Source organism: Ictalurus furcatus, chromosome 18 (assembly GCF_023375685.1).
Source record: "Ictalurus furcatus strain D&B chromosome 18, Billie_1.0, whole genome shotgun sequence".
Lineage (NCBI taxonomy): Eukaryota > Metazoa > Chordata > Actinopteri > Siluriformes > Ictaluridae > Ictalurus > Ictalurus furcatus.
In genome coordinates this window covers 22,911,038-22,927,166 of record NC_071272.1, presented here as the reverse complement: position 1 = coordinate 22,927,166, position 16,129 = coordinate 22,911,038, and the positions used below count along the sequence as shown (strand labels likewise).

General features: G+C 45.6%; 1 protein-coding gene across 2 annotated transcripts; it reads right to left on the bottom strand.

The window, feature by feature from the left end:
- Window positions 1-338: 338 nt before the first annotated feature.
- LOC128622611 (protein sprouty homolog 2) lies at window positions 339-7,851 on the bottom strand. 2 transcript variants are annotated; one of them, XM_053649250.1, is made up of 2 exons: window positions 7,289-7,851; window positions 339-1,992 (listed from the first exon to the last, which is right to left on the bottom strand). In XM_053649250.1, the coding sequence occupies exon 2, from the start codon at window positions 1,919-1,921 to the stop codon at window positions 1,070-1,072; it is 852 nt and encodes a 283-aa protein (XP_053505225.1). In that variant the 5' UTR covers window positions 1,922-1,992; window positions 7,289-7,851; the 3' UTR covers window positions 339-1,069. The 2 variants fall into 2 exon arrangements, with proteins under 2 accessions (XP_053505225.1, XP_053505226.1); XM_053649251.1 differs by lacking the exon at window positions 7,289-7,851 and adding an exon at window positions 3,643-6,298.
- Between the last annotated feature and the right edge of the window lie 8,278 nt (window positions 7,852-16,129).

Here is a 16,129-nt window from a genome sequence, read left to right as displayed (position 1 = left end):
ATATTTTCAACACAATTTCCGCTCGAGAGTTCTTTGAGTAATGGTGTAACATGTTATCTTGAAAGAAGTTAGACAAGAGTCCATGGTGGACAAGAGTTTTTTTGTTGTTGTTGTTGTTTTTGGGAATGTATGATGACTGGATTGCATTTGGTCCCATAGCACAGCTGGAGATAGCACAGGACAAGAATTCCCACTACAGGAATGAGAGAGAGCAGCAGACGAGAGGGTGGGGTGGTAGTGGTGGTAGAGGGGGGGGTGGAATGGTGAGGACGTGAGAGCGCTTGGGAGAGGCTGGCGTCAGGCTGCCCTGCGCTGGAAACCTGACCAGACACTTTGTCTTTCAGAGCAGCTTCTCTAAAAATAAAAAAAAAAAAGGAATGCTTCTGCGGAGAGCAGACAGAGGCCTGAGACTGCGCACGCATGCACATACACCTTACATGTCTTTGACACGCACCCGCATGCACTCGCACACACACGAACACACGCATTCGTTTTCTCGCTCTCTCAGGTGCATCCATCCGTTCATATCCACACATGCCTGATGTCTCTTCATGTAACCACCCCTCACAAGCCGTTCCTGAATGAGCTTCATCTGGTCCCTTTTATTTATTTATTTAATTTTTTTGGTGTCCCAACACAGTTTGTTCTGAATGGTTTTTTTTTTTTGGCTCGGGCTCTACGTCCCCCTCGGATCAAAAGTCAGCCGTCTCGCACACAGACTGTCCGCGCAGTATGGCTGAAGATGATTTCCTGGCACTGTGCCTGGAAGATGCATTTTACCCAACGCGGCACCAGATTCATTTTGTTCTGATAGCTTACTCCCTGTAAAAGGTTACATATGGACAGGATTACCTGTCTTAGCCAGGAAAGTCAAATAAATAAATAAATAGACAACACCTTTTTTTTTTTTCTTTTTTTTTTTAAATCAATAAGCTTCCATTCTTGCACGTAATGTAGCTAGGCCTGATCGGTTGGGTGCAGGTCAGTAAGTTCAGTGTTTCATGGTATCCTCGGGAACGCGAAAGGGGGAATGCAGTGACGGGATCACAGGAGGAGCGCCGTCTCCGTGTCATACCGGTTTGTCCAGAGACTTGCGGAAAGGTGCAGGGTTAGTAGCGGAGATCTTGCGGCACACTGTGTTGGTGTTGTTGCAGCGGCAGCCGGGTCGTGTGGCCCGGTCGTAGCCACGCTGGCACATAGTGAGGCAAAGCTTGGCAGGAGGATAGCAGCACAAGCAGGGCAGGCAGAGAGACAGAACAGCCATGGTGCTCCAGCGGGAGCAGGCGTGAGCCGGAGCACAGGAGCAGGGTCGGTCGGCGCAGTTGTCCTCATCGTCTGCCGAACAGTGGTAGAAGAGACCCTTCACACAGCACAGGCAGGTGCCGTACTCCACTGCGTTCTCGGCTGAGCACAGACATCGCTTGCCACAGGCCCAGCAAGAGGGCAAGCTTCGGGGAGCACAACACTCCTGGCACTTGCAGCGGCTACAGCGTTCACAGATGAACAGATGTAAGCCTAAATCCTCTCCGTCAGCCAAGCCTTTACTTAGCGAGTCTGGTTTCAGGTCGCCCTTGGGTTGAGAACGCACCACCGAGGCCAATCCGGAATGGGAACTTGTTAATCCTGAAAGAAGTCTTTGGTCCGAAGCGGCACTGCCACGAGACATGGAGCTGATTGTACTAGAGCGACTCAGGTGAGCCAGGTGGGCATGTTGGTGCTGACTCTGGCTGCGAGGCATCTGAGGATGTCTTTCATCGTGTGTATAGAAGACACCCACCTGCGAAGCAGGGTCTAGCGCCACAGGACGCTCCACATAGTCATTGTTGGCCCTTATCGCACGGATCTGATCTATGGACAGCACAGAGATCTGCTGTGGGTCCAAGCCATCACGGTCCATCCTTAGAGGAGGTGTTGAATCCATACTGCCACCAGTGCCACTAGGGAAGAGACTTGGATACGAGGCTCGCACCAATCACGGCACATCAGATAAACCTGGAAGACATCATAACACGACAGTGTCATTCAAATACTAAACATTAGAATTCAATGCACTCGAAAGAACAGCGGAAACTCACGCACACATAGACCCACTTACATAGTCTACTACTGAGACTAGATCTATTATTAGTCACAGAGGATGGAGATAAAGCTATTGGCATCACACTGTAATTTAGCATCTGGTGAACACAGCTGTTGACACAAGGGAAGAGAATCTGAGCAGAGAAATTGACAGCGAAAAAATTGTGGGAAACAGGGGAACCCATAAGACTGAGTGTCAATGTCCTGAGGCATCCTTTCCCCAGCTGCTCAGAGGAATCCAATGGCCCCTCCCTGAAACTTTTCTTTTGTTAAGCCTTATCCTCCATAAACAGGAACAACATGGTTAGTGGAATGTACATGGAAAACATCAGCATCCTGGAATTGAGAAACAGACTGTTTGCATTATTCGATGTCATACCCCAACAGGAACTTGGATTGCATTCGAGTTTTGTGCATTCAAGACTCGAAATAAACTAAACGCACAAATTTGACAAACCTCCCGGGCTGTCCGTGTTCGACTACATGCTCTTCGGATTGCACAACAGACCCGTGAGCGTGCATAAAGGAGGTCAGTGTTCACAAAGACGGTTTGAGGATGAATGGAGAAGCATTTGCTCGATGAAGAGATTACACAGAAGAGGAGAGCCGTGTCCAACGTAACCAGGAACGGAAATCCATACACAGGGGCATCAATTAGAGGAAGCAATGTCTGCTCCCAGTCTGCCAAGTATCCGGGGCAGTCAGCTGAATTCCTGGCAAAATCGGTGGATGCTCTCGCAAAAAAAAAAAAAAAAAAAAAAAGGTAAGATAGCATCCATCCTCTGCCCCCACCACCCGCCCATAAAGTCGAGATAAGGAGGCCCAGGTCGGAAGTACAAAATGCATTTTCAAATTACAGAGAAGAGGAAAAAGAAGTCCTGGAGAGTAATTACATCAAATCCAGCAGAGAGCTGCAGTCAGGGCCTATCAGTCCATCTAATTGTTTAGAGGGGCCTGCTGTTCATTTCCATGAGCTCATTATTTGGGGCCTGATTTCACAAACAACACCGGACTTCCAGCCAACCACACATCTGTGGACAAGCCAGAGAGGAAGTTTTGGGTTTGCTCATCTGTGTCATGTCAGGAACTTTTAAATTGCATATTTTGTGAGAGCATTTGCACATGTCCTTTCCATGTGGTTTTCCTCAACTGTGTCAGCACTTGGGAGCATTTATCACTTCAGGCTACACTTAAGTTTACTCGAAACTTTCCACTTACTTTTCTTAAAAACTGAGCTTCGGTCTGAAGTCTAAACTCCAGCTCAAAATGTCAAACATGAGAGAGAAATGGTCAAAATACTACATGTGAGATTTCAGAATCAACATGTTAAAGACAGCCAAAAGTACTGGGTTTGGGTTTTTTTTTTCAGATTAGTACACTTTTGGAGTACAAAAATTGGGGTGTCTTTGTATGAATTCTGCAGGCAGAACTTTCACCCCTGTTAACTTCTACTCCGTTCTACCCTCTTAGAAAAGGTTTCTTTGGATGGTTCTATCGTTCTACTCCTAACCTTTCGAGGAAAGGAAACCTTTTGTTAAAGAGTGGTTTCCCAAAGGGACCAACCTTTCAGCTTCGCTGTCAGGCTTGTAAAATAAATCCTGAAGGAGGACAGCTTACTCCAGAAGTAGTGGGACTTACACTCTCCGCACCCATCCAAGCCCCCAGACCTTGTCTGAGTTTCCAGGGTGCCAATGGATCAATACTCCACACTCCAGCAGCACAGGAGGCGAGGTGCTGACATCAGGAAGCCCAATGAACCCCCTCCCCAACCCCTGCAAAGAGCACTCTAAAACTCTCTGCCATGTCCCAGAGCACTTGTCAGCTGCAGATTACTCAGACCGCACGGCAGGGTGAGGCCAAATGGAGATGCTCTGCTAATGTCTGATCATTCGATTCAATTCAATTTTATTTGTATAGCGCTTTTTACAATAGACATTGTCTCAAAGCAGCTTTACAGAAATATATAAACACGGTATAGAGAAAATTATTATTAAAAGTGCGAATTTATCCCAATTGAGCGAGCCGGTGGCGACGGTGGCGAGGAAAAACTCCCTAAGATGTTAAGAGGAAGAAAGCTTGAGAGGAACCCGACTCAGAAGGGAACCCGTCCTCATCTGGGTAACAACAGATAGTGTGAAAAAGTTCATTATGGATTCATATGAAGTCTGTTTGGCCTTAGAAGCAGCCGTAGTCCCAGCAATCTGGAATTGGAGTAGACGAGAGCTCCATCCAGAGGTAGGACATCCGAAACGGATCAGGCAGGTCCGGAGAGCAGAAAGGATCAGGACCTCTAGTATCTACATAAAATCGTGTGTGGCTCGGCAGCAGGAGAGAGGGAGAGAAAAGATTATTAGGACTGTGCTTAGCGTAACAGAAAGTCTAGTCAGGGTAGGCTTGACTAAACAAATACGTTTTAAGCCTAGACTTAAACACTGAGACTGTGTCTGAGTCCCGATCACTAATTTCAAGACTGTCCCATAACTGTGGGGCTCTATAAGAGAAGGCTGTTCCCCCTGCTGTAGCCTTCGCTATTCGAGGTACCATCAAATAATCTTTGATCTAAGTAGGCGTGGCGGATCATAGAAAACCAAAAGGTTGCTTAGATACTGTGGCGCAAGACTATTTAGTGATTTATAGGTAAATAATAGTATTTTATAACCAATGCGAGATTTCACTGGGAGCCAGTGCAGTGTGGATAAGATCGGGGTGATGTGGTCGTATCTTCTGGTTCTAGTTAGGACTCTAGCAGCTGCATTCTGGACTAACTGGAGTTTGTTTATGCTCCTACTGGAACATCCAGACAGTAAGACATTACAGTAATCTAGTCTAGAGGTGACGAAAGCATGAACTAGTATTTCTGCATCGTGTAGTGACAATATATTTCTTATCTTAGCAATATTTCTGAGATGAAAGAAGGCTATCGTAGTAATATTAGCTATGTAATATTACCTAGTAATATTATGAACATTGACTGAAGCAGAGCGGAAAATGTGGCACAATCCCCAATAAGTCAACTGCTGCTGACTTTGGACATCGTTGCTACAAAAAGGCTGGTTTACTGATGGACAACGAAGCAACCTCTTGCTTCTTAACAGTGTGCACTGAGATATTGATTGCTGAGCTCAGATTACATCTTCTCAATCTCTGACCATGACCTCTAAAAGAACTTCTATTCAGCGAGGTGGGACATGACAGGAAATGGGCTTGGGGTGTACGCTGGTTTGGTTGGTCACTGTTATGAGGGAAGTCATGGATAGTCATGGTCCATAGGAATTAGGTGGTGCGAGATGATCTCAACAGCCGGAACAGCCGAGGTTAGCCGTTTTCCAGGTAGTGTTTGGGATCTGTTTCTGCAAAGCAGCATTCATATAGAGCATAACTTTCTGCTTGGTTAGAGATTTTGTCGTGTCCAAAGGATTCGGCGATTTGTCTGTTCATGAACTCAGAGGACAACAGGCAATTCGACAGGTCAAACGGATCGAATTAGCATCACCCTTGATGGATGTCGGTATTTCTTACCACGCTCAGAGAATAGCCCCCTGGCATTTCTCCTTCACGCGAACATTAGATTATAAAATCCTAGTCCATTATTGCACTTTTATCTAGCAAAGTGCTCCATCGCATCGCAAATATGCACTGGGTGTGACTGCCAGCTAGCCTGGGAAACATTTTCCTGTGCTTGAAAAAAGCAAATCCTCAACACAACACCTGTCTCAGGTCAAGACGTCCAGATCTGAGAGTGCATGAGAGCAAGAGGGAAAGACAGCTGTGTGTGGAGAGATGAAGAGAAAGAGAAACAGAAACAGAGAGACGGCAGAGTGGGCCATGTTTACTCAGTGCTGCCTGCCATGAGGGGTAACCTGAAGACAGGCCCCTGCGCTCTGGGAGTATCAGTGCTGAGTGAGCTGTGCCTTGCGGCTCTGCCCCAGGGCTCCTTGCGCCCGGTACCTTGCATACATCCGTGGCCAGGGTAACCTGATCCTGGGCAGGAAGAGGATGAGGAGCGCATATTATTCATAACAATCACCACACACCACTGACTGGGAGTAATTTAAAACCCTGAAGCAGGGAGGAGACGGGAGGTGAACGAGCGAAGGGAAAACAGCCGTCCTGCAGAGGGTCACTGGACAATATAAATGTAGCTGAAAGCATAAAAAGCATGTGAGCCACTTCATTAGGGACTAGCGAAGAGCCTTCAGAGGCCCCTGGGGTTTCTGCTAGACCTGATAACTATCGAAACTTGCTGGCTTAATTTATTAGAATCATCCATTTTTATATTTCGATCATCTCTTTCTGGGACTGTGCTGCAAAAATTGGCTGGCGGTGAATCGGAGCTGATTGGCCAAAATTGTCCATGAGTTGTCAGTCAGCCCCTTCTGGACCCTCTGGGGACACAGCAGGATTGCATGACAATAAACCGTATGAGATTCCGGATGTGCTGAATCCGACCCCCAGGAAGGACTGAAATAGACACCAGCAAGTTCGGGAGAGAGAGAGAGAGAGAGAGAGAGAGAGAGAGAGTGAGAGAGAGCGGGAAAGGGTGGGAGAGAGAGGGAAGAAGCAATATAGAGATACGTGTCAGAGGGATGAACAAAAATATCCAAAAGCTAAAATACCAGGAAAAAGTGTATCTTTTTTTGTGTGTTTAAATAATACTACAGTTTTAAAAAATACCATGAATTTTCTTCTGTGGTGTTATAATACGCGTATTATTATAATAACAATAGTATACATAGTAGTCTATGTATTACTATGTATGTATAACAACAACAGTAAAGTATGAGAATGCGTAGTTTTAAATACACTTCCATTGTAAATTTCCACTAACATCTAAATATATTTTCACTCTCTACAACTCTACAAACACAATTTTGGAAACATGTTCCATGTTAAAAAAAAAAAAAAAAAAAAAAAAAAAAAAAAAACATCACCAAATGTACAAAAGCCCCTCGTTAGAGCTCTTCCAGTCCACTCATATCCACTCTTTCAATCTCTGCCAGCCCAAACTGGCTGTATTGACAGCTCCGACCTTGAGGACAATCAATGCCACCCGTGCATGCCCCGAGTCCCGAGCATGCCCGGGGCCGTGTCCGAGTTGCCGTGTTCGTTCGGGCTACTTACAGAGACAATCCAAAGTCTACAAGTCATATAAAGTGGGACGTTAATTAGAAAAAGGGAAATGAAATGCACAGACAGACAGGGCACTCACCTCTAAATGGAGGGAGATCCATTGTACAAGACCAAAAAGTACTTTTAATTTCTTTTCTTGCTCGTTCTTCAGTCAGGCCACTTGATCAGCTTTAGATTTATTTTTTTCGTAAGGGTCCCACACGCATGCAGGCAGGCAGGCAGGCAGGCGATCCTCCTCCTTCGGTCCTCAGTACTTAATCAATCCCCAAGGAGCGCACCAAGAGTCTCGGACGAAAGGAAAACGTGCACGAACAACACTCCAAAAAAAGTAAGGATTCTCCCAAGAAAACAGGATAACATGTCATGCTAAAATATCCCAATTAATAAAGAGGTCCCGGGGCAGAGGGAACAAGGAAATCAGGGAATGCAACACTTCCACGTGAAGCTGGAGAGCAGAGGATCTGCAGTTCATCTATTCTCAGTATGAGCTGAAAGTGTGAGAGCTGGATCGTCTCACTTGCACGCTCTCTCTCTCTCTCTCTCTCGCTCTCTCGCTCTCTTTCTGTGCTTCCTGCTCTTGCACTCATCCATTCACTCTGTGTGCCTCTGTATGTCAGTGAGTGAGGGTGACACAAACAACTAGGGAGAGAGAGAGAGAGAGAGAGAGAGAGAGAGAGAGAGAGAGAAAGGGTGGGAAACAGAGCAGGGTGGAGGGGGAGGGGTTAGCGGATATGAATAGTAGATAAAGGCAGGGCTGGCGTGGGGTAGGAGGGGTAGGAGGGTGGTAGGTGCTGGTGGTGCTGGTGCGGTGTGTGTGTGTTGTGGGGGGGGGGGGGGTACTTGCTGGAGATAGTTAATGGCTAAGTGGCATCATCAGGCTGAAACTGAATCTCTCATTTTTTCTACCCCCTCAGGCACTGTTCCACATGATTCTCTGAGCTTAGCCCAGAGTGAGATGGAGAGAGAGAGAGAGAGAGAGAGAGAGAGAGAGATGAGATGGGTTAAAGAAGACAGAAGATAAAGGCTGAAAAGAAAAGAGGCATATGCATGACTCAACAAAAAGTCAGGACACAAAGAATGAGGACGCAAGATCTCGAAATTTGTAAAACACACGAGGCTCGATCAGAAAGTAGACACAACAAACTGCAAAGTTATAAACTATTCATCAAGACCAGTTCACTCAGAAGGACGTGGATGGGTTCTGACGTGCTTCAAGCACAAGATAAAGCTCAAATGGATGAAATGCATGTTATGAATTAGGAATGAAATTTCCATTCTTTTTAAATATTCTTGCATCCGAGTAGCGGTCCATGATCGGCTCACGTCCTGTTACGGTAAAATTCCCGATCAGAACCTGACATTATATATATTCATAATATAGTCTGGAACGCAGGCCATGTTCCTGTCCTTATTAATGCCCCATGTTAATGCCCCAAGGCCATGTTCCTGTCCTTATTTACTTATGGTGTTGTTGCTACCAGATACCAAGAGACCTTATCGTAATGGCAACGTGTCTGTGGCGAGATTAGCGACTATTTTGTACACAGCGCTGTGCATCTCATGGACGAGCCACTTCATTAATCCCAGGCTACGCCGCTGACAGATGTGATCAGTTTGTGTGGCGTGTTGGTGTTGTGCTCACATGTCGTAGTGTGTTTCCTTTTAAATAAGAACAATACCATTGCATCAAATCGCCTCACTGTGTATTTGGATTGCTGCCGTACTTACGTCGTCTTATTGACAGTACAGGGAAGATGTCACCAAGGTAACAGGACATGTGTGTGTGTGTAATAATGCAGGAAGAAGGGTACTTCCTGGCTTCCTGTGGAGGGAAATAGCTGGGATGGCCAAACAGAGCAACAAGCAGGAGAGTGAATCAGCTTTCTCTGTGATGTGCAAACGCAACCTAAAGTTCTGACTGCATGAAACCCAAGCTCGATTCCTACAACACTTCCGATCCGGCCGATCTGCAGCCGAGAGACTTCAAATCAAGCTACACGCATATGATATATAGGCAGGTTATAAATATCGCCAGGAACGCAAATTAAAAAAAAAAAAAAAAAAGGGATTAATGCGTGATCCGTGAATTACCAGGAGTCCGTAAAGCCAGAGAGTGCTGAAAGACTGGCTTCAGAATGATTTGCATTTGGGCTGCTCCTACATCATACTGAACATTTCAACCTCTTTAATATTCTAAGCATTGCACATTTGGACTGCCCTCTAAAATCAAAGCCACAAGTACTGTATATATCCAGAGGATAAGAATGATAAATCGGTCCCTCCAGGATATTTTGATTTTGCGATCGCGTAAATTAGCGGATTTTCAAAATTAGCGCGGATTTTCCGCGGATTCGGGCCGAGACGCGTCACGTGACATCGAAGGCCTAAATGGTCTCGTTTACCGACAAACATCGCTGCGAAAGAGCACGCAGAACTATTTTCGTGCGATTGTAGTTTCGCCGATTTGAGTAGTTTTTTTCTGTAAAAAAAAAAAAAAAGCACAAATGAACGCCGCAAATTGCATCGTAAATTTTGGGCGGAAAAAAAGCCACAGAAAAATCACACACTTTTGTCCACAACGATCACGACAAAAACTCTGAAATCCTGTACGGACCCGATACGGATGTTTCATTGGATGTTTAACTGCTCCCGTTATTTTGATGAAACATGAGCCGATAAAATGACTTTACACGTGTGCAACCTCGTATTAATGTCCCGGGGAAACACAATGCAGTCAGAGGCAACAACCAGGTTCCTGTTGGCGGAAAGCAATTAAAAACGAATATTTTTCAAAAGGTAGATTATTTTAAATGTTCCTTAAGGTTTGAATCATTATTCCAAGCGCTCTTAGGAAAAGGTTTTGTTTGTTTGAGTAAATGTAAGCCATTTGCTTCTACTGAGTTAAGTGTGTTCATTTAATTCAGGAGGGAATTGCACTGTTGTTGGATCTATTATGTAATTTTAGTAGTATGCATCATCAAACATTTTTTCCTCTTTTGCTGCTTGAACGATGCAAATAAATTCATGCACTTTACTTTGACCGTGTGCGTGTGTCAAAATGCACAAGTACTCCCTCTTGTGTAAATCATGTCTTCCAGTTTTTTCCTCTTTTTTTCCCTTTTTTCCACCACCACATCCTCACTTTATTTATTTACTTGATTGTTAGTGAGTGTGTATCAGGAATTGTCTGCTTGCACACATACATCCCCCCGGACTGTTTTCTCCATTTCCTGAGCTCATGATATTGCTTCCTGCCAAAGCGAGTAAAGTTTATTTTGCTGTACTTTAAATGTCTCTCTCTCTCTCTCTCTCTCTGTGTGTGTGTGTGTGTGTGTATGATTTAAAAACCATAGATGCAAAGGATGCACATTGTGCATGTGTGTGCATATATCAGTGCCCTGGTCTGCATCTCCCCCTAGGCATTGTACCCTTGACAAAATAACACGCACACACACACACACACACACACACACACACACAGAGTTCCTGATCTCTGTGCCAGAGAGGAGGGCAGGAGCTGGACTAAGCCACAGCAGAATCAATGTTAAATGGCCTGGTTAATGACCGGCACACAGCTGACAAAGTCATTCATTTCTGCCGGCGCTGTTTAGCTTGTGCATGAATGTTATTTCGTGGGTAAGATTGACTGCATCGCTTCAGCTTTAACAGATACAGTAATAGGTGCGTGTTAGCTCATATATAGCAGCTGTAACTGTTAGCTTTGTTCGTCAGTTGGTTAAATGTGGATAGAGCTTTAGAGGCTGTTTGCTTAAAGAATATGGAAAGTGATGTGAAAATGATTTGAACTGATGGAAGGATAGTGTGTACCGATGATCGTTACGTAAAAGAGAGGAAGATTCTGTATTATAGAGTTATAAAACACCCCTTACCTCTCAAACCAAATCCCCCCCCCCCACCTCCCCGGACTCCCTTTCCTCTCCGAGCTCGGGCCTCCCGCTCTTCCTGATTCCTAGAAGGAATGGGAGAGAACTGACCCAAAATCCCACACACTCATGCTGGCTTACTCTTCCAAACAAGCAGTCAAGCTCTCCCTCATCCTCTCCCTCTGTACCACTGAGCTACATAAACACCACCATCTGCATCTGATCAAAATTAACGCTACAACCTCCCCCTTTACACCCCCACCCCGTCCCCCACCCCACCTCCGCCTATTTGCCTTGCTCTCTCTTTTTCTGTCCCTCTCATTCATCCTACACAGGCTGATCCTGAACACACCACCCATCATCGCAACTCATGACAAATCACATATCATCAGGACACAAATCCACAAACATAAAGAGCTATACAGACAAACACACACACACACACACACACACACACAACAAACAACCAACCAACCCAACCAACCGTCACGCCTTGGCATAATTGTTGCTGATACTTTGGGGCTGAAGTATGCGTGTTCCATTAAGTGAGCGGAGCGAGCTGATTGGCCGAGCTCGTGGCCCCTCGGAATAGCCAGCCTGGCCGCCAGCCAGCAGCTCATTTCCTGCCGGCCTGAGAGCCTCCAGCCGCTCCCACTGCAAATGCACTTCCTGACTATGTATAAAATTTTTATTAATGGCCAGGAGTGCATCAGCAAGGAAGAGCGAGAGAGAGAATGAGAGTGAGAGAGAGAGAGAGAGAGAGAGAGAGAGAGAGATGAAGTTAGGGGACAGACAGCATTAAGTATGATTGAGGCAGAGAAGAGAGAGAAAAACCATGGCCTTTTGAGCGCATCTTTAATCCAGAGCAGATCCAGTCATACGTCACTTTGCATTATCGCACAATCAGATAAGGTGAAAAAGGCGGAAGAGATGCCAACGACTCGGAACTAAAGGAGCAGAGGAAGCACTTCAAGACAACGACCATTTCCAATAACACACACAAAAGCACTGTATCACAACTTCACAACCATCTGTAGAGTTAAAACGACCGGCGGGAGACACCGGTAAGCGCACGGTGATCAGATTATTCACCTCGACCACTCGAGAGGTCAAAGGCTGACGAGTGGAAAAAGACAAGCGGCAGAAAAACGGACACCTGGGAAATGTCCGAGCGAGCCTCAGTCCCCTGTCAGACTGGAGATTGACAATCTCTATAGAAAGGAGTACAGAGGAGAGGAGGAGAGCGCGAAGGGGTGGGAGACTGAGACGGCGAATGGGGAAGAGTTGGAGCTACTGATGGAATACGTTGTGCTCAGTTGCTTTAGTGCAGTCGTGATGTTGTGTGTGTGTGTCCAGGGGGCGCTTCAGTGACCCTTAACAGGGGCCCTAGTTATAGAGGTAAAGGGGTCGACAGGGGCCACCGAGTAGAGGCCCTCAAGACTCTGAATTCCTTTCGGAGAGATGGGGGATGACACACAGCTTCACCCTCACATTCCATCCCACTTCTCAGGCCCAGAAAATCTTCCTTCCTTTTTTTGTTTTCAGAATTGCCACATGGTCATGACGACCCGGTCCAACTTCCGCCACAAGACAGAGGCAGCTTCCTGCGAGTAAAGTGCTGTCTAATGGTAAAGCCAAAAGCATGAACAACGTAATCTAATGAGATGAATATATGCTGATGTGACAGTGGAATCTGATGTAGGTGATCCGATCAGGCCTCTCTGAGAGGAAGCCGTGGGTGTTCTGCTGACATGATATGCGATTATGAATATTAATTATTGAAGTGCAGTGCGGAGCAGAGAAATATGAACCTGGAGAGACAGCACTTCTCTCAGACCACTCACTCTCTCAGTGTCTGTGCTTCTCACTTTCTTCATGAGTGCAGTTCAGATCAAACTCTCCAACAAGCCTCAAAGCTGACCGCTAGTTCTGTATGTAACTGCGGTTTTACGAATCCTAGATAAAAAAATCACAGAGATGCCTTCTTGTGTTCACATGCACACATGATCCCAGACTATTGACCAATTAGCTTGGGAGAAACCTACAGTATAAATCCCATCACCGGATCACAACTTCTCCGGTGACAGCAGGGTTGAACATAACCGTCAAAGCAATCTAAACAAAGTTTATTGTTAATGTTAATAATCTCAAGTCTTATGGCAGGACAAACATTACAGCACATAAAAATCTGCAGCCATAACCGAAAAGCATCTGGAAATCAGTGAAGAGAGCAAAATTGAACATGATCTCTGGGTTCGTGGAAACTGCACCATGAAAACTGTATCATGTGTTCATCTAGGCCAGGGGTGTCCAATCAAATCCACGAAGGGCCGGTGTGGGTGCAGGTTTTCATTCCAACCCAGCAGAAGCCACACCTGAGTCTATTGAAAGCCAAGATCAACTGATCAAACAGGTGGAATCAGGTGTGGCTCCTGCTCGGTTGGATTTGAAAACCCGCACCCACACCGGAACTTTCCGGATAAGATCGGACACCCCTGATCTAGGCCAAAATCTCACAAATTTTTAGTCTCGAGTTCGAGCAAAGTCTCGAGTCACCAGTCAACATATCACTCAAGTACGACTTGATTCTGTTTCCAGAATCAATATGGTGCAACAGCAAGAAGAAAGGGAAAGATGCTGCATGACAGATGTATCTATTTCAAATATTGCGTCCTATGATAGGTGCTCATCTGCACCAGAAGGTATATGGGTGGATAGGAAAGGTTTGTGCCCAGCATTTTACAAAACAGTAAGGAAACGTTTCACTTGCTTGCATATGCAAAGAGCACATGTTCTATGACCCCGTCATGAACTTGCCAGAATGGTCGGTTTGCTCTCAGGGGCCGGAGTCATGTTGTAATTTCAAGGTGTGGGATCTACTGTGCCACAGTGACCTGGGACAGGATGTCCTGTCTAATTGGTGTGTGCACAAACTGCCTGGTCTGTTCAGGCAAAATGGGACGACCGAACAATACCGGTGCATAGTCTGTTGGATGAGCTGCAGTATCATCCGTAGTGTATATTCGGCCAATCATATGCAAACGCATCCCGGCCCACAGCCTCTGTCTCCGTCATGTCCGTGAACCAAATTGGATGAGATGTTTGTTTCCTGCTGTAGGTGTTCCAAATGAACCGGACCACCTTTTTGTGAATTCACCAATGAGAGGCAGTATATCTAGATCTGCTTCCTGATTGCAACAGCAGTGAGGTAGCTCTCTGACTCACAAAGTGTGCATCTAACTAGTTCTACAGTTTGCTTGAATATCTCAGCATTTGTTTTGTGCCCCTTTATTGGTTGATGTAAAACACCACTGTTGTATTGTCTGCACGCAATGTTGGTACTTTTAAGGGTTCCAGGAAATGTTGCAGCGCTAGCCACACAGCTTTCACTTCAAGGATGTTGATATGCCGATAATGAGTCTTGTTTTTCCAGCTAACTTTCCTTGAAAATTTTTCCATACCGCCCCCTCCCTACCGCCCCCTTTGATAACACAGGTCGGTGCTAGAAAAGCAGTAGCCACAGGATCGACAAAGCAGGAAAGTGCCTGGGGCCCTGAGCATTCAGAGAGCCCCTGAAGCCTGATTACTTGTAGTTCATTGAAATGTCAAAAAGCTGGAATTCCACTAAAATATACCACGATATCACAGGAAACCCTCCCCCAAAAAAATCAGCTGAATCTTATTAGCATGTCTGTGACTTGAGAGCGTTTGAGAGACCTATGCGGTCTCTATCCCAACGTCTCATGGCCATAGAAGTTGTTGTTGTATTAATAATGACTTAGCCTCAAACAGAATGAAGTTAAAGGCTGTCCCATTTGACTTGCGCTACAGTCTAATATCTAGTAAATAGACACACTGTCTGTGCTTACACTTTGCTTTTGTATGCAGAAATGTATTCGATCTAATTTCCGATTATTTGCTATAAACTAAGATTTTTAAACTAGCTCAATTAGCCATAAAAACCACGAACCTGAAAATGCTTTCCTTTGCTCCTCGCTTGATCATGGGGCAGCATGATACTTGCCTTAGTGGGCCTCTATTAGAGCTTGGTGCAGTTCCCATTTTTGACCACTAGGGCCAATAATAACTCTGTGTAGCTAAATGGGGCAGTGAGCACGTTGCATCCTGAAAGGCGAGCAAATGAATGGAACAGCCGATTATTTCTGACAAACAGCAACTTTTTCAATCATTTGGTCACTCAAAAGAGATGATTAGTATTTCAAGGGAATTTAAATATGCATGGAGTTGTGTGTGAGAATGAATCATTATGAAGATTTGATGAAAGGCTGATATCTCTCCCACTCGCTTTCTGTCGAGCTACACATGATACTCCTGAGATACCAGTGCTCTCAGGACCTGCCTGATCCATCCTGGTGCCCTACTTCTGGTTGGAGTTCTCATCAATTGGAAGTTACATGCTGCTGCTGAGAATGGCCGTACATTATGCAGTCAAAAGATCAGTGGGATTGCTGAGGATGGTGAAACTTGAAGACCATGGGGATGGCTTTGGACCTCAACTCATGTGAACGGTTATGCGATGATGGACGGGACTAGAAATTGCTATTATATCCTCAGCATTGCAATTGCCACAAACAGTTTTGTATTCAAGTCTCCATCATTGAACAGTGGAGAAGTTCAGCCATAAGGTTAAAACCACCTGTCTAATAATGTGTAGGTCCCCCTTGTCGAGGCATGGACTCAACAAGACCTCTGAAGGTGTGCTGTGGTATCTGGCACCAAGACGTCCTGTAAGTCCTGTAAATGGGGCCTCTGAGGTTCGGACTTGTTTGTCCAGGACATCCCAAAGACGCTCGATCAGGTTGAGATCTGGGGAATTTGGAGGCCGAGTCAACACCTTGAACTCTTTGTCGTGTTCCTCAAACAGTAGCAGGATGCATTATCCTGCTGTAAGAGACCACGGCCATTAGGGAATACTATTGATGGGGTGTCATGAAGATGTGTACCTGGTCTGCGACAATGTTTATGTAGGTGGTACGTGTCAAAGTAACACCCACATGAATGGCAGGACCCGAGGT